Source organism: Leopardus geoffroyi, chromosome D4, assembly GCF_018350155.1.
Source record: "Leopardus geoffroyi isolate Oge1 chromosome D4, O.geoffroyi_Oge1_pat1.0, whole genome shotgun sequence".
Lineage (NCBI taxonomy): Eukaryota > Metazoa > Chordata > Mammalia > Carnivora > Felidae > Leopardus > Leopardus geoffroyi.
This window is the reverse complement of record NC_059342.1, coordinates 89232833-89253636: the sequence shown is the minus strand read 5'-3', so window position 1 is coordinate 89253636 and position 20804 is coordinate 89232833. Positions and strand designations below refer to the sequence as shown.

At 47.0% G+C, this 20804-nt stretch overlaps 1 protein-coding gene and 1 long non-coding RNA gene across 6 annotated transcripts in view; one reads left to right on the top strand and one right to left on the bottom strand.

Annotated features, from left to right (window-relative positions):
- The window catches only part of NUP214 (nucleoporin 214), a 95711-nt gene extending 78561 nt beyond the window's left edge, over positions 1-17150 (bottom strand). For 3 of the 5 annotated variants that reach the window (XM_045468586.1, XM_045468590.1, XM_045468591.1), the window contains exons 1-11: positions 16976-17149; positions 14591-14786; positions 14141-14292; positions 13069-13267; positions 11829-11899; positions 10601-10664; positions 9559-9662; positions 7763-7869; positions 7056-7122; positions 3663-3789; positions 2577-2738 (exon numbers count right to left, since the gene is read on the bottom strand). In XM_045468586.1, coding sequence (XP_045324542.1) covers positions 2577-2738; positions 3663-3789; positions 7056-7122; positions 7763-7869; positions 9559-9662; positions 10601-10664; positions 11829-11899; positions 13069-13267; positions 14141-14292; positions 14591-14786; positions 16976-17020 — 1294 coding nt within the window. In that variant the 5' untranslated portion in view covers positions 17021-17149. Of the gene's footprint in view, positions 1-2576; positions 2739-3662; positions 3790-7055; positions 7123-7762; positions 7870-9558; positions 9663-10600; positions 10665-11828; positions 11900-13068; positions 13268-14140; positions 14293-14590; positions 14787-16975 lie in introns of all 5 variants that reach the window. The other 2 variants (XM_045468589.1, XM_045468588.1) reach the window with 1 other exon arrangement.
- LOC123593069 lies at positions 16647-18183 on the top strand. The gene is made up of 2 exons (XR_006710095.1): positions 16647-16854; positions 17970-18183. It is a non-coding gene; the product is annotated as an uncharacterized LOC123593069 (long non-coding RNA).
- Positions 18184-20804: the final 2621 nt, after the last annotated feature.

Sequence of the window (20804 nt, the reverse complement as noted above, 5' to 3'; positions counted from 1 at the left end):
TTAAATCTTTTTCTGTTTTCCAAACTTTCTATAAAGTAACACACTAAACTGCCAAATTAAACAACTCGATAAGAAAGAGCAATATTTACTGCCCACACGTTTATATTAATGGGTCTTGATTCTTCCAAACTGAGATGGCAATTAATTTATCTTCACTACGTCAAAACGAAGACCCCAGGAAATTGTCACTTTAGCGGAAGCATAATGCAAACAAATTTATTCTGTTACTACTTCACACAATAAAGACGGAATTGGCAACTGCAAGCTTCTTTGAAGACACAAACGTATACGTTGTTCATCGCTTCCGTGCATGTTCAGTAGACCTACGTGAAAAGTACGTGCCAGACCCGAAAGACACCAGAGGCACTGTTCTCCCTGAAAACAGAACCGAGCACATGAAAACCCTCGTGCATTTCTGATCATTCAACCCAGCATCCGCGGAGCGGCAGAGTGGAAATGGAATCGTTAATGCCTTCTGCACCCGCCACCTAGGCTTCAGCGACAGCTGCAGGCCACTCTCTTCCCCTTCGATGGCCCTCTTCCACTCATCTGGCTGTCCCCTCTGGATCAAACGGGATGGAAGAGGGGGCTTTCTCTAGGAAAGGTGAACAGTAAAACTGGCCTCTGCTTGTGCTCGGGGGTTTAATGGGCTAGTAGCGAACCCTTTCACAACTGAACTGTGCTCAGAAACAGATGTCACCCTGCAGGCTCCCAACTTCCCAGGGTGCACTGCCTGTCAACAGCCCGCACAACTAAGTGTAGGTAGCCTGTGGTACTCATGAGCACTTCAGGCAAAACCCACTCAAGGGTGCCTGGGTACCTCAGTCTGTTAAGTGTCCGACTCTTGATTTTGGCTTGGGTCATGACCCCCCACAGTTCATGAGTTCAAGCCCTGCATGGGGCTCTGTGCTGATAGTGCGGAGCCTGCTTGGGATTCTCTTTCTCTCTCGCTGCCCCTCCCCTGCTGGTACATGCATGGGCGTTCTCTCTCTCTCAAGATAAATAGATAAGCTTAAAAAAAAACCAAGAAACACTCAAAGAGCACACACACTATAAACAATGAGGTGCCCCGCTATCATAGTCTATGTGTGGTGACCTGGTTTACTACTTGGGGACTCACTGCCAAGTGACAGGAGTCCAAGTGTCTTGAGTGGTTCTGTTTATCAACAACTCACTCTGCATCGGGAAGCAGCAAGAAAATACACTGTCCACCTTATCCACCCCGACTGGTCAACATGCTTTTTCTTAGAGAATTGATCACACTATGCACTTCTTTAGCCAGAGAAGTCTTGAAAGTTATATATTCACAGAATTCAAAGAGAAGAGTGGTGAAATTCGACAATATGAAACACTCCCCCTTTAAAAAATTTTATACTTCATTCTCACAAGTGATACACTGTCACTGTGAAAAAGCTGAAAATACATATTAGTGTTTATATATATGCATTTACATACATGAAGAATACGCACCCAAATGCAGACTACGGCTATTGTTTGATGTCTGAGGGACTCTGTTCTTTTTTTTAATGTTTGTTTTTGAAAGACAGAGTGTGAGCGAGGGAGGGGCAGAGAGAGGAAGACACGGAATCCAAAGCAGACCCCAGGCTCCGAGCTATCAACACAGAGCCCGATGTGGGGCTTGAACTGGATGCTTAACCAACTGGGCCACCCAGGCACCCCCATGTCTGAGGAACTCTTTTTTTCTTTTTTTTTTTTAATGTTTATTATTTTTGAGAGAGACAGAGAGAGAGAGAAAGCAAGGAAGGGGCAGAGAGAGAGGGAGACACAGAATCAGAAGCAGGCTCCAGGCTCTGAACCGTCAGCGCAGAGCCCCATGTGGGGCTCAAACTCACAGACCGCGAGATCATGACCTGAGCTGTAGTTGGCCGCCCGACTGAGCCACCCAGGAGCCCCTGTCTGAGGAACTCTTAAGTGATTTTGTATTTTCTAATTTTTTGCCAATAAACATATACTACTTAAGTAATATTTTCAAAGGGGGGGTACCTAAAGAAAATTAAATATGAACAAAAAGAAAACAAAATCCCATGTTCCCACCACCCAGATAAAAACCATTATTTAGATTTTAATATACACTTTTCTAGTATTTTCCCTAAATACGTATGTATATATGTTTTTTTCTCATAAGAAAGGAATCATAAAGCATATAGCACTTTTTCACAATATATTCCACTAGCTGTCAACAAATGCAACACCAGTAACAGTTACGTGACAGCCACTGCATGCACAATCACATATTTAATCCCTCGGACGAACGTCTTTAGGGTTGAGACCTATAACACAGGGCGCTATCACAGGATATTGTTGCCAAATGACCTGATGGGATCCATTGGGCTGAGCTTCCCTTTCACCAAAGTCAAGGTCAGAGACTAAAGCTTGTGGGCAAGGGGAAGCAAGAATGCGCATGTGTTCAAGGAAAAGTCAGTCCCTGCCTCATGAAGACAGAACGAGAGGATGAACAGGACCATTACACATCCCCACACAGTTTTCACCCTTGGGAATAGTCCAGAACAAGCCCACGGTACTCCCCAACTTCCAGCGCAGGAAGAGGCACGCACCTGACGACTTAGGCTGTCGCTCTCCTTCTAATGAGAGCCGCTCTGGCGTCTTGATGAGGGACCTAACCCCAGGATTTTGATTGATCATATAAAATGGACAAAGCACACCATCTGTTGAAAGCAACATAAGAACTGGAGCAGGAGGGAGAGTCTTCTCGTCATCTGTTAAGAAAGAAAACAGAAGTGAAAAAAGAGCCAAGTCATGAAGGGCCTGGGCGGGAAGGGAAAGACCGCCCCAAGCAAGAAGGGGCTGAACAGACTCATCCCAACAGTAAAGCTCAAGCCCCCGTGTTCCGATTCATACCTGAACAGTCTCTCAGGCACCAACTCATTAAAGAGAGCTACTGTCATTATTGACCGCCCCTACCCTGCTGGGCCCTGCAGGGCAGTTCTGGCAGTCCCGTGGCAGCCGCGACTGTCCCTAGGCTCCCGCGAGCTTTACAAGCGTGTCTCAGTGTTCACGATATTCCCCTGCCCGAGACCAGCATCTCTAGGAAGGGGCTGATCTAGCAGAAAAGTGACAGACTACAGACATTGGAAAACACACAGGATGCAGAAAGGGGAGTCAAACTACTGTATGTTCATTCACAGTTGAGTCATAAGCATACGGTTTGTCAGTGAAGACTGGAAAAGAATCCAAGTAAATGAGCTAGTAAGACCAAATAACCCGACTAGGGAAAGGAGAGGAACTCAGGTCTTCCACTGCCCTTGCACATTTCGCAGCACAGGAGCTCTGCCACGCTTCAGCCGGGGAGAAGACATACTCAGAGCACATACTCAGGCCCGATTTGGAAGCCAAGTGCTTGAGGTGTCCATTCTAATCTGTGTCTTCAAACCAAGCACTGCTATGGTTTGAAGTGCGCGCGTACACACACGCGTGTACACACACACACACACAGTCTGACTCGTCAAAGAGTGTCCGTCAAGTTAGGCTAGTGTCATCACCAAACACTCTGTATCATTCAAGCGGAAATGGGCTACCAGAAGTTAAAAGTGCCCTGCAGCGTAGATTCTGTCACGAACCCAGAGAATGGGATTTAAATATCAACCGTGATCAGAAACTAAACTACAGCAGACCACACTTACTGATGGTGATTTCCACTTGGTTAGTATAGTCTATGGCAACTCCCATGGGTAGTGAGTCATCACTCTTGTCTGTTACAGGCAGTTCAGCTCGACTAGAATCCTCCAGGAGCCAAGATTCCCAATTAACCTGGAAGAAAGAAGCAGAAGGTGAAAATGCTGTGTTGGTAAGAGCTCTGTGTTGGTTCTCCTACCATTGTTCAAATAGAAGAGAAGGGAAAAAAAAACTCTCGGTTTCGATTTCTTTGTTGACTAGAGTCAGAAATCTGGGAAGATGGTCTAAAAGCCATGAACATCCTAGCAAGTGAGGGGTTAATATTCCAAATCAACCTATCTGCCCCCGGTATACCAAGTCTCTGCCTCGGGAATAAATAACCGCTATCACGAACACTTTCCGAGGTACCGTCCAACCCAACTAGGTAGATTCCTAAATATGGTGGGTGAATCTCATACCTGCACCAACCAGTCAGCAGCTGCCCCTGGAAATGTGGGACCAGGACCGGGACCTCCAGTTGATGGCTACTGCGGTCTTCCGCAAGGCGGCTAATAAAGCTGGCCACATGCTCTATGCTTGCTCATCCACGGAGACAGAAGCACCCTTAGTTCCTGTCTTCCCAGATCACGGCATCACTTCCTCACACTGGTCCCCCTTCCTGCCTTTGGGGTACTTGAGAAACCACTACGTCTTTCCCATAAACTGCCCTGTTGCTCCTGTCTGCCTGAGTGGGCTGTATTCCTGCCAATAAATAACTTCTGATTTTTAAAAATCACATTTGTCTAACTTTCGGTGTTGACCCAAACTGGGCAGCATGAATCAAAGGGGAATAATAATGCTCCATGAATAACAGAAAAGCAAAAAGCTGTTGAGGAAAGGGAACACAGTCGTACTCCATGACTTTGCAATGGTGTGAGTAACAGTCACATTCATAATAATGTAAACAAAATTGATGTCAACTTTGAAAAACAACCTACACACAAAATAAAGAAGACTTGGGGCGGCTGCGTGGCTCAGTCAGTCAAGCGTCCGACTCTTGGTTTTGGCTCGGGTCGTGACCTCACAGTTTGCGAGTTTGAGCCTGGCATCAGGTTCTGCACTGCCCGTGTGGAGCCTACTTGGGATTCTCTCTCTTCCTCTTTCTGCCTCTCCCCCGCTCATGCTCTCCCTCTCTCTCTCAAGATAAACTTAAAAAATTTCAAAATAAAGAAGACTTGATAATCACTACGGAACAGAATGCAAACAATACCAATTTTGATTTTACAAAAGACGAGCCACAGGATGCCAAGAGCTGGAAGGCAGGAGTGGGGGAAGGTGTGCTGAACGCAAGGGTTGGGGAGAAGGTATTCCTCCCACAAAGCGGAAGGTCAGAGAACTTCACCGTGTATGGTGATGTCATGAGAAATGAAGGTAAAAAAATGTTACTTATAGTTGCAGAGCCAACCAACAGAAGAAACTACAATAGGACTGTAACCCTAGTAAGGGAAGGACAAAGATTTCAGGGCCTCAAGTGAGCTATATCCTCACCTGCCACAACAGCCAAGAAGGTCTAAAATTAATAATCACTATCTAGTGATAAGGCAGAGTATTACTTAGAGATAAGGAGGTTAGCTTTTAAAAGAAAAACATGCTACAAGTTTGAAAAAAAAAAAAGTCCTCTAAACAGGACTGGATAAGGACAGGGTAGGGCAGGGGTGACTTTTTTCATTTATAAACCCTTTTCAAGAATTTGATTTTTTAACCACGTACATAAACTGTCTTGATAAGAAACAAAAATATAAGTATATTTAAAGGGTGTTGGGACATAAAATCGTGATATTAAGAAATTGTCACTGAAATCGATCAAAGACTTCAGAGGAGGCTGCTGCATTCAGCCTGTGACCCCCAAGTGGCCCACCCTAGACACCACGAGAGCCACGCACTGGACCACCTGGCCATGTGGACAATGATGGGTAAATACTGACCGGTTGGCGAGAAATATGCATCTGTGTGTGGGGTGCACTAGACATTTTTCAACTCAAGGTTCAGGATGCCTGGGTGGCTCAGTCGGTTAAGCGTCCACCTCTTGATTTCGGCTCAGGTCATGATCTTGCAGTTCACGGGTTCGAGCCCTGTGTTGGGCTCTGGCTTGGGATTCTCTCTCCCTCTCTCTGCCCCTCCCCTGCTCATGTGCTCTCTCTCTCAAAATAAAGAATCAAACTTAAAAAAAAAAAGTTTTTCTTTAAAATTCCAGGCGCCAGTTTCAAGAAAACTTTTCTGTTTCGGCACCATCTCCTCTGTGGTGACTCTGCGTAACCCACTGCAGTTTCGGATGGCGTCACAACCACCTCAGCCCACCTCATTCGTCTGCAAGGAGGACAAAGTGCAAGAAAGGAGGTGGGCACTTACTTGCACGGGCGCTTTTAGCTTTCTGGTGGTTTTTCAAAGTGAAACAACGTATTTCTTTTTTTTTAATTTAATTTTTTAATGTTTATTAATTTTTGAGAGAGAAAGAGAGAGAGAGAAAAAGAGAGAAAGCGTGAGTGGGGGAGGGGCAGAGAGAGAGGGAGACACAGATTCCGAAGCAGGCTCCCGGCTCTGAGCCTTCTTCTGCCCAGAGCCCGACACGGGGCTCAAACTCCTGAATGGTGAGACCAGGACCTGAGCCGAAGTTGGACGTTCAAACGATTGAGCCTCCCAGGTGCCTCCCTTTTTAAAAACTGTTAAAAATGTATTTTTTTGAGAGACAGAACACAGCAAGGGAGGGGCAGAAAGAGAGGGAAACACAGACACACAGAATCTGAAGCGGGCTCTAGCCTCTAAGCTGTCAGCACAGAGCCCCACGCAGGGCTCGATGCGGGCTCGAACCCATGCCCCCCCCACGCCACAAGATTGTAAGCTGAGCCGAAATTGGTAGAAATCGGAAGCTTACCGACTGAGCCACCTAGGCGGCCCCAAAGTGAAACAAAATATTCCTGATGAGTCACAATTTGGTATGATCTGCATGTTTCTCTCCATTAATCAAGGATGGGTTATAGCTGACTCAATGAAGGGGCAGGTTCAAGCAAGAGCGAAAAAATAAAGGTGATAAAACAAAACAAGGCAGAAAAACCTCCTACATCCAGGCGTGCTCCCGTTGACGGCAGACCTCATCATATGTTTCCACAGATCAAGAGTGGATCCAGAAAGGACAGAAGGGCTTTGGCTGACAGTGGAGTCTGAAACCCACATGTGTCCATTGTGACATCTCAGCCACCTGGCCCGAGGCGCTCAGTCACATCAGCGAAGCGTCAGCTTTGCTGTCACCCAGGAACTCATTCAAAGGGACGTGGCTTCATCTAAACCTTCACCATAGTTTTAACTCCCTCCAGAGTCTTTCTCAGAAAAGTATCACGGAGAAGCGACAAGAGAGTGAAATTTACCTGATCTGTTTGTCGAGCAAGGATACTGACTTCTGTTGAAGCTGCGGATGCTGCCAGCACTAAATCCCTTGGAAGAATAAAAGCGGAAGGCCATTAAACTAAAACACAGCAACAGTTCTAACCCGACTTGAGCCTGAGGTAGCGTCCATGAGGACTTCCTCAAGACGTCAAGGAGGAAGGTGAGGTTTCCTACGTGGCTGAAGAGAGGGGAGAAGATTTTAGATACAAAGCTTAACCTCTTAGTTCACCGGATAAAGCCCTGGAGAGCCGGCCAACTGCCTGACCATTTCCGAGAGACATGACAAAATCAGGTCGGAATCTCCAATAAATCTATCGCCCTGTCAACAGAATAACCTGGTCAAATTCTGGACAGAAGCTTTGCTTCAAGCTATCTACCTTTCAAGAGGAAGCCCTTTGCTCTGAGGGAAATTTTTAATATGTTCCTTACATATCAGTATCGTCGTCAAGTCATCACCGTGGTTATTGAGAAAACGGGATTTGTAGGATCGGTGAGTATTCGATGGAGATAATTCAAGATTGGGGAAACAGGAGTCAGAGAGACATTATCCAGCATCAGAGGAAAATATGTGTGGGGCACCTCGACTCTCCATTCTCCTTTCCTACAGAAAAGTTTCAACGCTGGAACCAAGTGGTTCAGGTGGGACCCGACAGAGAGAGGAGGAACCCTTCTCGGGCTCTCGGCTCACCATTCTTCAATGTAACTGAGGTAGTAATGGTGTTTCCTCTCCGTGCAGCTACCATAGCAGGGCTCCATAAAGTTCACAAATATCTCTGGGTGCTTTTCTTCTTTTTTCTACCAGAAACAAAAGGAGAAAAAAAAAATCCCACGTGCACTTTTTCTTTCATTCTACACAGTTAAGGATCGCAAAACACAAAACCATTTAAGTTTTATGAAAAAATTCACCCAAAAATCTATGTCCAAGTCCACAGGCACGATATAAAGGCAGAGTGGAGTAGTTCAAGGCACGGGAATGGTGGCCACTGAACCGAACTGTATATACGCTGTTCTGTCACTTTCTGGTTGTGGGCCAGGCACGGACAGACCCCGCAGCCTCTCTGATACCGTTTTCTTATGCACGTAGAGGGCCTGTGGAACTCACTTCACTGCCGTCCAAGGCGGTTTTAAGTGTGAAACAAAATGACACATATCAAGCTTCTAGCCCAGGACATGGAACCCAAGAATCAATAAATGGCAGAGCTGATATTCTCCCTGGGAACAGAACATCTTAACGGGCTCTTCAAATAAGGACTTCATCTGGGGCAACGGGGAGTCACGCTGGTGGCAGGAATGGAAACTGCTGTAGCTTTTCTAGAAGATCCCTTGGCAATGTTTTCAAAACCTTAGCAACAAGAGCACATATCACTGAACCAAATTCACTTCCAGGTATTTATCCTACAAGATAAACACAATCACATAAAATGTACACCAAAGGACGTATCGTGGTATTCCTTAAAACGGGAAAACTGAAAACCACCTGAGGATCCAGGAGCGGAAGAAGAGCTAAATAAATCATCTGTCCAAAAAGCCAAATATAGATGGTATTCAAGGACTTCAAAAGATGCTTACGATTTACCACTAAAACAAGGCTGCGAAAGAGAACTAATGCAACTCCCACTTGTTACATTTAGACATTTATTTATGTAGTTTTAAATGTTTTTATGGACTTTGAAAACAAGTACTGATTGGAAAGTATATGCGCTGCCTCATTTGTCTTTTTTTAAATGTCCCCGCAACGTAGTCACATTTTGTAGATCTTGTTATTAATGTTCTTCCCGGTTTTCAAAATGACTCACTCCCTGAGGTCATTCCATTCTCGCTCAAAGGGCTCCTCCTCAGAGGCCTTCCTCGCGCACCCAGTCTGAACTGCAGCCCTGTCATTATCCGCCTGAACCCTTCGCTGTTCCCTCCTTCACCCTTATCATTCCCTGACCTGCACTTCTTTACTGGCTATGACTAGCACACTCGTTAGAAATCTAAGACCCACAAAAGCAAGGACTCTGCCTCAGTCACCACGGTATTCTCAGCTTTAGAGCAGTGCCTCGCACCCTGCAGGCATCTGATAAACATCTGGTTAAGTATAAACAAGTGGAAGAATTTTAAAAATCAAGGTATTTTCTTGCTTTTCTAAAATATCTTTATCGGCTGCTCCTGAAGCCAAGACCACACTTCTGTTAGCTAACTTGACAATCAATCAATCAATCAATCAATCAAATACCTTTATCAGGTTAACACCTACCAGGACTCATAGTTTACAATGTAAGCAAAAGCAAGCTTTATGATTTTCTTCACTTTACGACTAAACGGTAGATTATGCTGTAAGAAGACACCATCATTTTGGCCCCCACGGCCCATGGTGCCAAGTTTTATGCCTGAAGTCGTACCACCGTTGGCAGCAAAAGGAAGCTGGAGCCCAAGCCTTAACCTTTACTAGAAGACCTCTATGGCTCTCAAAGAACAAAGATGTCCCTTTCACAAACGTACCGGGAGGAGAGCCATCACCACATCTGGAGAAGTTTCCAGGGTCCCATCTGCAGCAGCATATACGATTGTGAAGACGTAAGTACCGATCCACAGCACATCCAGAACTGAAATACACACACTCTGATAAAGCATCTCGCTTTGGGAATAGCTCCTGCGTGTTAAAAAATTAACAGCCCATGGATAAAAAAGTCAGAGTGCTATAGTTCTGACAAAGGTCCGGATTTTACTGACTAAATATAATTCACAGATACAAAGATTCAGGAAGCCCAAATCCATCCCAAAGTGGGATTTTTTTTTTTTTTTTCCCTGGTGGATTATAATCAGGGCAAATTTTGAAAGAATCCTAGTAACAAGTCAGGATCCATTTACTATCATGTACCATGAGACACGGGTGTCTATCAGAGGACTGCTGTTGTGCTGACTTAATTGGCCAACGGTGATAATGAGAGTATTCATGCAGGAGGCACTAACACTTCCCTGGGCGGGTGTGTAGATACATCACATGATCTGACATTTCTGTAATACAGTGTCACCTCGTGACAGGCTGGCCCCGTGAGAAAAGCAGATGGGTGGGGCGCCTGAGTGGCTCAGTCGGTTGAGCGTCCGACTTCAGCTCAGGTCATGATCTCACGGTTCGTGAGTTCGAGCCCCGTGTCGGGCTCTATGCTGACGGCTCGGGGCCTGGAGCCTGCTTCGGATTCTGTGTCTTCCTCTCTCCCTGCCCCTAACCCACTCACATTCTGTCTCTCTCAAAAATAAACAAACATAGGGGCGCCTGGGTGGCGCAGTCGGTTGAGCGTCCGACTTCAGCCAGGTCACGATCTCACGGTCCGTGAGTTCGAGCCCCGCGTCAGGCTCTGGGCTGATGGCTTGGAGCCTGTTTCCGATTCTGTGTCTCCCTCTCTCTCTGCCCCTCCCCCATTCATGCTCTGTCTCTCTCTGTCCCCAAAAAAATAAATAAACGTTGAAAAAAAAAAATTAAAAAAAAAAAATAAACAAACATTAAAAAATTAAAAAAAAAAAAGAAAAGCAGATGGGTTACCTCTGACAGGATGATCTGACTCATAAAACGGAGGACAAGGAATGACTTTTTTCTCCTGCAAAGTCTGAAAGAGATTTGGGGTGGGGGGGGGGGAGAGTGTCAAATGAAACACACATGAGCCGCTGTAACTCCGTCAAATCCAGCACGTTCCCCAGAAACCACTATGTTTCATGTTCCCAGCCAGGAGACAGCACAGGGAAGAGGAAATGCCTACCTCCAGCACCCCAACCTGCAGAAATCTCTCAAGAATGCGTGCAGGCGTAGAGGGAGGATGCGCAAGGCAACACCATTTATGGCAGCAAAGCCACCCACGCTGACACAGACAGCCAGCAATAGCGGGACAGGGGAGTAAATTATGGCGCGTCCACAGAGCGGACTACTATCCAGCCGTTCCGAAGAATGAAGTGGCTCCACGTATCATGAGTTAGGAAAAGGATTCTGAAAATGATTACATTGAAAACGAAAAAGGCAAAGAGCAAGCCCATAAAATTAAGCCAATCCTATTATCCTTTTACAAGCTAACGCCCTGAAAGAATATATACCAAATTTCAGAGAACAACTTTCTGCAATAACCTCAGAAGTAAACCCTCAACCTCAAACTCAGACCTGCACTGCTATCACACCCCACAGACAAGGGATCTCAAGGAGGAATTCACAGCAACACAGGTCTCAGCACTGCCTACGAACGCCTCCTTGCCATCCACGCTCGACCCAAGATATATGGATTCTTTGCCAATTATACTGCAGAGTATCTGTGAATATTGTCCCAGGGAGACCACAGGGAGGGGGTGACAGAGTGACAGGAGCATCCATTCTCTAGTTTCTATAATTAGAGAAACTGAACCTTTAAGAGGGACTCAGCTAGCTGACAAACAATGCTTTCACTGTTTTGATGGAACGTTCTCATAGAACGTACTGGAAACGTAAAGCCGGGGAACACTGTGTAGCGTTATCATCAGTGTGTACAACAGATGGATAACGCATCTACACGCAGACTATTTGTAAAAGCATCCAGAAAAGTCTGGAGGCTACTGCGAAAGAAAACAGAGTATGCCTCTGGAAAGACTATGGGACAGACAGGAAGAGTTCCCCTCTTTCCTGCTTGCTTGTGTACTGGTGAATTTGTCGTAACGAGCATGAATTACATTTTGACAAAGAAACGCCAACGAGACCCCGAACTGTCCACCAAAGGTGGGTAACTTACGAACAGTTCTGAAGTACAACTTACGGGAAGATACTGGACCACGGTTCCGTCTTGTTTCCCCACAGCCAGCTGCTTCCCTTTGGGGCTCCAGCACACTGAGCAAAGAAGAAAATGCGGTCAATTAAGAACTGAAGAAAATGGGAGCAAACCAATGAGAGCTGTCCTGAAACAGCCATTTAATCACCACTTTCCATTCCCTGGTCAGCCCCCGGAAGACTCTAGGATCATCTTTATTTGACAAAAAAAAAAAAAAAAAAATTGGGACCCTTGGGTGGCTCAGTTGGTTAAGGGTCCGACTTCAGCTCAGGTCATGATCTCACGGTTCATTGGTTTGAACCCCGCGTCGGGCTCTGTGCTGACAGCTTAGAGCTGGGAGCCTGGAGCCTGCTTCAGATTCTGTGTCTCTCTCTGCCCTTCCCCTGCTCGTCTTCTCTGTCTCTCAAAAATAAACATTAAAAAAATTTTTTTAAAGATCATTCTGATGATACAAAGCAATTATGATTTACCACTGGGCCATTAAGTCGACTGTTCCAAATGTTTTGTCAATGGAGTATTGTCTAGAAAGCTAGAAGGTACAGAAAACTCTGTAGTCTTTAGATAAGGAGAATAGAAAAAGTTTTCAAGTATCGAGAAATCATTCTCTTACTCCTGTTTGACACTGGTAATACTCTGCCCCTGAAGGTACAAAATGGCTTTCAGTGTACCATCCACTACCCTTTAGGATCCAGAAACAATCATTCTCAAAAACAGTTCGAGGGCACCTGAGTGGCTCAGTTTGTTGCGCATCCGACCTCCACTCAGGTCATGATCTCGCGGTTCATGAGTTCAAGCCCCACACTGGGCTGTGGGCGGACAGGTGATGATCTTGAGGTTCGTGAATTCGAGCCCCACGTTGGGCTCTGTGCGGACAGTTCAGTGCCTGGAGCCTGCTTCAGATTCTGTGTCTCCCTCTCTCTGCCCCTCCCCCACTTGCGCGTGTACGCTCTCTCTCTCAAAAATAAACATTAAACAAAAAATTAAAAACACAGTTCTAAACTAGCTGTACCAAAATATTTCTTTCTCCAGAACGCTTACACACATTCAAGTTAAATCTGTCTGCTGTTTGGCTTTAAGAACGTGAACTATGGAAATAAAGAATACTCTCCAGTTCTACCAAATAACAACAGACACAACAAAAAACCCCATTTGCTTTTATTTCCAGAAATTAATTTTTAAATAGATTACCATTATTGTATGTTACAGAGTGAAAGCCTTTATTACCCACCAGATGTTACTGCCACCGTGGAAGGGAGAGTCGCACACACTTTCACTGTTTCTGTGATTTGTAGGACAGCAATGCTGCCATCGGCCAGACAAACTGCCATCATGGAGGCAACAGTGGGGTTCCACTTCATATCGATCACCATGCCTCCTGCGTCTTTCAAAAGCTTATGATAGGCAAATGGGCGTTTTTGCTGTTTAGCCTTTTAAAACAAATGCCCAGGAGCAAAAATAAATTGATAAATTAATAAATACATAGACATTTAATAGTCGAAGAAAATTACTGAATATGCAAGTTTTTTCTCAAATTACAGTTTATTTTCCCCCACGACTGTGACAAAAACAAATTAGCTCTACGCTACAATCTATTTGTTACAGACAATTTCAACACAACTTTGAAAATGGCAGTCACTTATCCTAGCAGACTGGAAGAACTTCCAGCAGGGGAATACACAAATGCAAAATAATCAGTAAAGGGAAAACACTAGATTAAAATCTTGGCTCTGCTTCTTAATGGTGTTGGACCCTTGCACGTTTAAATTCTTTGGGACTATTTCTCCATCTATAAAATGAAGACAACAGCATCTACTTTGTGAGGCCACGGTACTTAGAGACGAGGACAAGGCCTATAAAGCACCTATAAAGCACCCGGGCCTATAAAGCACAGGGCCTGGCACATAGTCAGTGTAAATACTCAAATTATTGACAATATTATTCCCAAACTGCTAAAAGTGGAAGAACACTGCCAGAGGAGGCCGGAGACTGGGATATGGCAACTTCTGACATTACTATGAACTCTACAGCCTTGGGGCAGGTCACCTAAAGCTCCCTGGGCGTGGGCTCTCTCATTTGTAAGTGAGAAAAAAAACACCTTGGGGCAGGTATTAGGGAAGAATTTCTTGAAGTCCTTTCTATCTCAAAGGTCTAAGATCCCACAGTTAATGCCTTTTTTTAAACCCCTACTTTAATCTAGAAAAAAAGACTCCCAGAGTCAACCAAGAATTTCCAGGTTATGACTCAATACCAGACAAATTTTTTAGGTCCCATGCTGATGCTACACTTTGCCAGGAGCTTACCTCGTTTGAAAATGTGCGAACATCAAAGAAAGCGATAATGGAACCATATTCACTGGACATCATGCACACGGAGAGTGTGAGGTTATCACAGCTCAGGGCCAAGTGATGTATCGGGAATTTCATAGGAACCAGTAAGCTTTGAACTTTATCAACTAAGAAAAGATTAAAAAAAAAAAAAAAAAAAAGACAAAGCAGAAGCAGAAGCTGTAACCCCTTTACCAGGTCTACGGTCTATGTGAAACAATTTTTACATCTACATAAACATACAAGCACACTTTGAAGCCTAGTCATGCAGAACAAACAGAAAGGCTTCCTGCCTAGAACTTCTTCTTGGGGGTCAACCTGAAGATTCACAGCCACTTTAATTTTAATACTAGAATGATTTCTTGGGAAAGAGACTCCTTCACTACACCCCTCTCTCTCCTAGGCAACAAACAATAAGTAACTTACCTATCTTGTTGGGATCGTCACCAGGTTTATTTTGAATAAGAAGATTTTTGGTAGGAAAAATCTGCAACCCACTGGCTCCACCAGCAAAGACCAGGCCATACTTGTTGGACACGGCTAGCAGACTCGAGCGTTCCTTGGGCAACTCCTCAGGGGAGTCAAAGATTCTCACCTTCTTCAGGGCTCTAAACTGAAAATCCTGTTGTCAAGGATGAAACCAAGATCAATTCAGGGAAAAGATATTCCATGATATTCCAACAGCCCTAATCTTAGTACAACCCGGAGGTTTGTGGTGCCCGGCAGAGGACTTAGTAACGTTTATTGAATTAAACACGATTTTAAAAATTCTTTCATGAAGCCTTCCTTAACTAATCCAATTCACACTGGTATTTTCCTTTTCTGAACTCCTAGTTTACTGTCCTAACCACAGGTGCTGTACTTGATCATTCATAATCTTGTCCTACTTGATGGTAAGTATTGTCTCATGACCCAGAGGAGTCCTCAGTAACTGCTGTGAGATATCGAAGGCATCACCCAACTATGCCGTTAGCCTGAACTGCCAGTGCGGTGCTTGACAAACATGTACGTGGACATGATGACCACAGAATGACGACCAGATCCCAGGAGCCGTCTTACCTGCATCAGATACTAAACAAAACACCATGGAAAAGGATGGGTATGGTCAATCTCTTAATAGTCAAGACCTATAAGCCTACCTACGTGTTATGAGGACATCCAGACACAAGTGCAAAGCCCTTAACACAGGCTGTAAGGCCAGGCATGGCTTGACCCGCCTGCGTCTGCAGCCTCACCTCACAACGCTCTGCTTCACTCCCACAAGTGCCCCATTGATGGTGCAACATCCTGGGCCACCTCCATCCACCACCGATGTCGTTTCCATTTCCGTCCATCTGCACGCTCCTTAGCACTCCAGGGCCTGGGAGCCTGCCCCAACCTCCTGACTGCCTGTCTCACCCAGCCTTCCGCGAACTGATCTACGTGCCTTCAAAGACAATTTTCAGTGGGTATCACCTCTCGGTGAGAATTCCATAGGTTGACCAATCACTATGTTAAGTTGTACCAGATGTGTTGATTTTTTTTCTTGAATTCCAGATTGATCTTACGTCAAGGTTTTGGTAAAAAGGAGGCGACCCCCCTTTTGCTTATGTTCCGAAAGGGCAAAAGCCAAAGACAGCCTTTCTCAGCTTAACGTGTTTGTACGTGTATGGTGTTTTGTATGGGAGCCCGAACACACTCCACTTACCGATTTCCTTAGCTTTGCTATTTATACATAGCTGCTCAAAGAGTAACTGAAATGCTTTTAATGCCAAATGAGTATGCGACCAGAAAAAAAAAACACAGCTTTCCAGATGAGACCACGCTGGCGTAGAATGAAATTTTCAGTATTTTTCTAATTCTCATCCTGATAATCCTAAATATCCTAGTTGAGTCACGGTCACGTGTGTGTGGAGAGCCAGTGGCACAAAGAGTCACAGGGAAGTTTTCCTTTCTGGTATAATCAGTAACTCAAAGGGAGACTATCATCTTCTAAGTCTGTAGTTCTGGAACCTTTTTTTCCCTTCTGCCCCAGCCTATCTGAGAAATCCGCACACTCTCATCGGGTGGTCCCCGCGCCCTCCGGCCCCCCGTGACATTCTCAAGGGGGAATCACTACTCGACATATGGGATGGATTACTACGCCCTAAACATTTCAGTGACCTCTTCAATCGCCTAAACGCTTCCTGCACCTTACTTACAGCCGTCATTTGGATCACCTGCCCCTCTCTTTCGTTTCCTGACCTTACGCTTATTTCCAATATCAAAATAGTCCTTCTATTCCATGTCGCTACAGGTTTCGTAAAACAGGTGGTGAACCCCGGCTCCGCGTTACGCAAGCCTGGACCACTTCACAAAAGGAGACCAGGGAAAGTGAAGACGAGAGGGTCTTAAAAAATAGAAACAGAAACCACCACCTAAATTTCAGCCCCTCTGTCAAATGTGACTCTGGGTTATTTCCCCCGTCTCCATGTGCTCCTCGTTATGAACAGCTACGCGCGGGGTTGCCGCGCTGATGATTACCACAGTGTCGGGCACACGGAGAACGCTCTTAAACAGCAATTACTACCACTACTCTGACCGACCACCACGTGAAAGTAACTAGGGTAACTCAAGTGGCGCGCACAAGACCAACCAGGGACGGGAAAACGGATTCGGTGGGGCTAATCACGGCAGCCCGCTCCAGGACGCGGGCGAGAGCTCTGAACGCGGTAAAATGTTCAAGCAGGAGGCGGGAAGCGGGACAGCCGGCCCCTGCGCTCCGGCGTTCGGCGGGGCTCCAGGGCGACGCCGGGAATAAGGAAGGGAGGGAGGCCCCGGCCAGTCTCTGACCTTCATCTCCCGCTCGGGGATCATGGCATCCATCTCGTCTCCCATCGCGCCACCCTCTGTTGGCCGAAGCAGCCGCTGCTGCCGCCCGCGGCCTTGCCCACACGGCCCAGGCCGCTCCGGGGACAACTTCCTTCCTTCACAGCAGGCTGCGCTCCGCAGACTCCGCACTTCCGGCGCGCTTCGGTGACGTCATACGTCCCAGTCGGCGGTGTGGTCGGCGGAGACCGAGAGACCTCCTGAAGTCGCGCGCTCTCCTGGCCACCGCCTCCTATTGGCCGACGAGGGGGCGTGGCCCCAGGGCCGACGCGCCTGCGCCCTGAAGCGCCCAGGTCCCGCCCCCGGCGTCGAGGCTGGAGCGGGCTGGCTGCCTGTTGGTTTCTGTGGTTGCGAGGCGCCTGCTCGCGTTCCACCTGCTCCTTGTGCCGCTGAGACCTCACATTAACACCGGGGTGTAGGTGGTTACTAACAGTCCCCGAGTGAGAGGAGTTAGGAAACCTGACAGACGTTTCCAGGGGGCAGCTCTTGAGAGAGGCTTTGCAGGGGGGTGCGGAGGAACAGGTTCGAAAAGTGGGTGGGTGGGGCCACGGAGGACTCTTCCGTGTCTGAGCGGGAAGGCTGAAATGAGAGGGTAAAGGGCACCGAAGATCAGCTTGGCTCCTTCCAGGGTGATCATTTCCCGAGCAAGAGCGTGGAAACTGCGCAAAAACACTTTACATGTGTTATTTAACGTCCAAGACATCCACGTCACCGAGGGGTTTATTGTTGCCATTTAATTGATGAGAAGTTTAGAAAATTCCCCAGTGCCCCTCAGAAAGTGGTGAAGGCAGGATTAGAATTCAGCTTGTCCGGATGTGTCGATTGATGACTATTACGGTCCTACGTAGAGGTGTTTTGGAATTATAAATGCTCTGGGACAGAAATTCTTAAATCTGGAGCCTAGGGGTTAACGCCGCGGATGGGGATCATTTTCTTCTACTTTACTGTTTGGCTTCAGCAAAATTGCTTATCTGCTTCAAGGCTGCTTTTTTAAAGCAAGGATAACATAACAGAACCTGTCTCGTGGAGCTGTTGTGAGGAGTAAATGAAGTTCAGCATTTAACAGAGCCCGGCACACAGGACACATTCTTTCAAACTGTTACTATATTCACTGTCTGCTGAATTTGCTGAGCCCAGGAACTGTCCCCAAAATACACAAATCAAGACACTGATAAGTTTGTCTGTTTTATTTCTAGTCCGTGGAGATGATAGCCAGTACCACACACACTTATATGCGTACACACACACACGCACACACACACACACACACTTCATCCACCTGAACTTGCCTAGCAAACTCCTTCCTTTTGAGTCACAGGGACAAAGCCATACTTGGCAGTCCCCAAGTTGCTGGTTGCATTAGTTAGATTTGGTCTTTCAGAAAAAAGACAGCTGAAGTTCTAAGAAGCTGAGCCCTTAGCCAGAAAAGTAAGTCCTAGAGCCAATAGCCACGATCTGAAATACATGCACACACCCCCTTTTCCAGGACCACTTTTGAGCCCCTCTCCCTCTAGGAAATGGTGGAGGAACTGGTGGTGTTTCCCAGGATGCTCCCCATCCAACGAGAGAACTTTCTTTCCTGCCCTTTCCAGAAGCTGGGGACACACCTCCTTGCTCCCCTCCCTTAAAGGAGGCTTTCTACAGTCTTATAAACTGTGGGACCTACCCAAGTAAGCCTGATTGCTTCTGCTCTCCTCTCTTTAGTTAGGAACAGTTACACTGACTATACTGGGTAGTTAAGGAAGGTATTACCTTGCTCAAAGGTCTCAGCCTGTCCCAAAGAGAGGACAGTGGAAAGGGGTGGGGACAGGCAGCTGTTCATCTAATGATCTCCAGAGTGGGGGGTGGGGGGTGGGAAAGGCAGAGGAGGTGATGGAGTAAGATTTTACATTTGCAGGGAGAACTGTTTTGTGGGGTTTAAACTTCAACTAGGCTTGTGCATTTGAAGCAGCTCCTTAGGCTGAGGATCAGCCAGTCATGGCCAAATAATCTTGCTCCTGAACTGGTTGAGACTAGTAGATTAACCCAACCGGGCATTTCCCCATCCCCCACCTGCTCCACTCCCCCAAGCTGCTCTAAGGGCAGCTCCCTGGGCCCTTGATTATGGGTCACTAAGGAGCTGCAGGGAGCCCACACTGGCTCCCCCCTCCAACAGCACCCAGACGTTTCCACTTAAAGGATTGGTGAAGACTTCTCCAAGACTCTTGGCTCAGTCTCGGGCCCAGGATTGCAGTGCAATCACCCCATAGTCCCCTCTTTCTTAACATTCACCTCACTCGTCGTTGCCTGGGTCTGACTTCCCCACAGGACTCTAAATTCTATGAGTCTGTCCAGTTCGCTTCTGGGTCCTTGGCTCTTGGCCCATAGCAGGTGTTTAATAAATATGTTCAATGGATGAGTGCATCTAAGTCCTGAGTGGGCGGTATAAGGGACTCCGGAACAGATGGGGTCAGGGCTGGGGTCCCTGCTCAGCCAAGATGAGGCTGAGTGTTGACACCTTCCTGTATGAGTTCTGAGAAATGGCTTGATGAGAAGCTCTAGGGAAGGCAGAATTGGAGAGCACCCTGGCCCTTACCCAAACCCTGTTGCTGACCTGGAGGCACTGGGAAAGGTGAGTCCTGGCCCAGGGCCTTCCTCAATCGTTGACCTAGGAGATTTCCCCTCCCTGCACCTTCTCTTGTTGGCATCACTGACTGAGACAGCCCAGGGCAGAGACGAGGCATGGGGTTCCAGTCCAAACTTCCGTCTCCTGATTAACCCCTTGGCAAGGCACTTAATCCCTGTGAACACCACAGTTTTCTCGCCTGTGAAACGAGAGGTCCGGTCCAGCTATCCTACAGAGCAGATCAGGGTCCTAAAACACTGGGAGTCCATCACAAGGGACCCCAATCCAATCCCCAAGCTCAAAGTTTTGGGATGGAGAAAGGGGTGAGAGGACAGGCACATGTCGGGACAAAGTGGGGAGGCTTAAAGCTTATAATACGTGGTCAATAAATATCTGTTGAATGACTACATGGGGGAATGAATGAATGAATGAATGATGTCAGGTGGTAAGGCAAATGGGGGGGCACAGTCAGGTTTCAAGCAGATTGGGATCAGAAAGGCAACCTTCTGTTTCTCAGCTCTTGGCTTATTTAGTGGGGCTGACTTTTTGCCATGAGTACTCTATTCCTCCTTTTCCTATCCCGCTGCCCTCAGCATCCTCCCCGAAAGGTGCCACCAGACTGAACTGACACGCCTCCCAAGGCCCCTCGCCTCCCTTCTACCCCCTTTGCTGCCCCAGCAAAGGGCAAGGGGGCTGCACTTTCCCTCTGAGCTGCCCATAAAGGCCTGAGGATTCCTTCTGGAACCTTCTGGAAGGGCTCAGATTGCCAAGCCACTCTCTCCCTCTCTCCTTCTGTCACCTCCCTGAGGATGAGAAGTGTGGACTGAGGCGGAATCAGCTGGGGAAATGGGACACTGAGTGGCCACGCCCTAGACAACCTAAGAGCACGGAACCACAGAGCTGTCCGAGGAAACCTGCTCCAGGGCCTTCCGAGAGTGGGCTGTGGTCCTCACCAGGGCCAGGTCAGCAAGCCTGGACTTAGCTCCAAGACCCTGGAAGGACGGACTGTGCCGGCTCCAAACATGAGGACCACAGCCTTCCAGGCTCCCCGTCCTGGCCCTGCCCCCTCCAGTTTTTGGTTTGATGTCAGCCCTTCTGCACAGGGAAGGGGGGAGGAGGGAAGAACAGAGGGAGGGTACCAAGGCTCAGAACTCCCCGACCCAGAGCCCCTTGAAGGCAGATAATTTG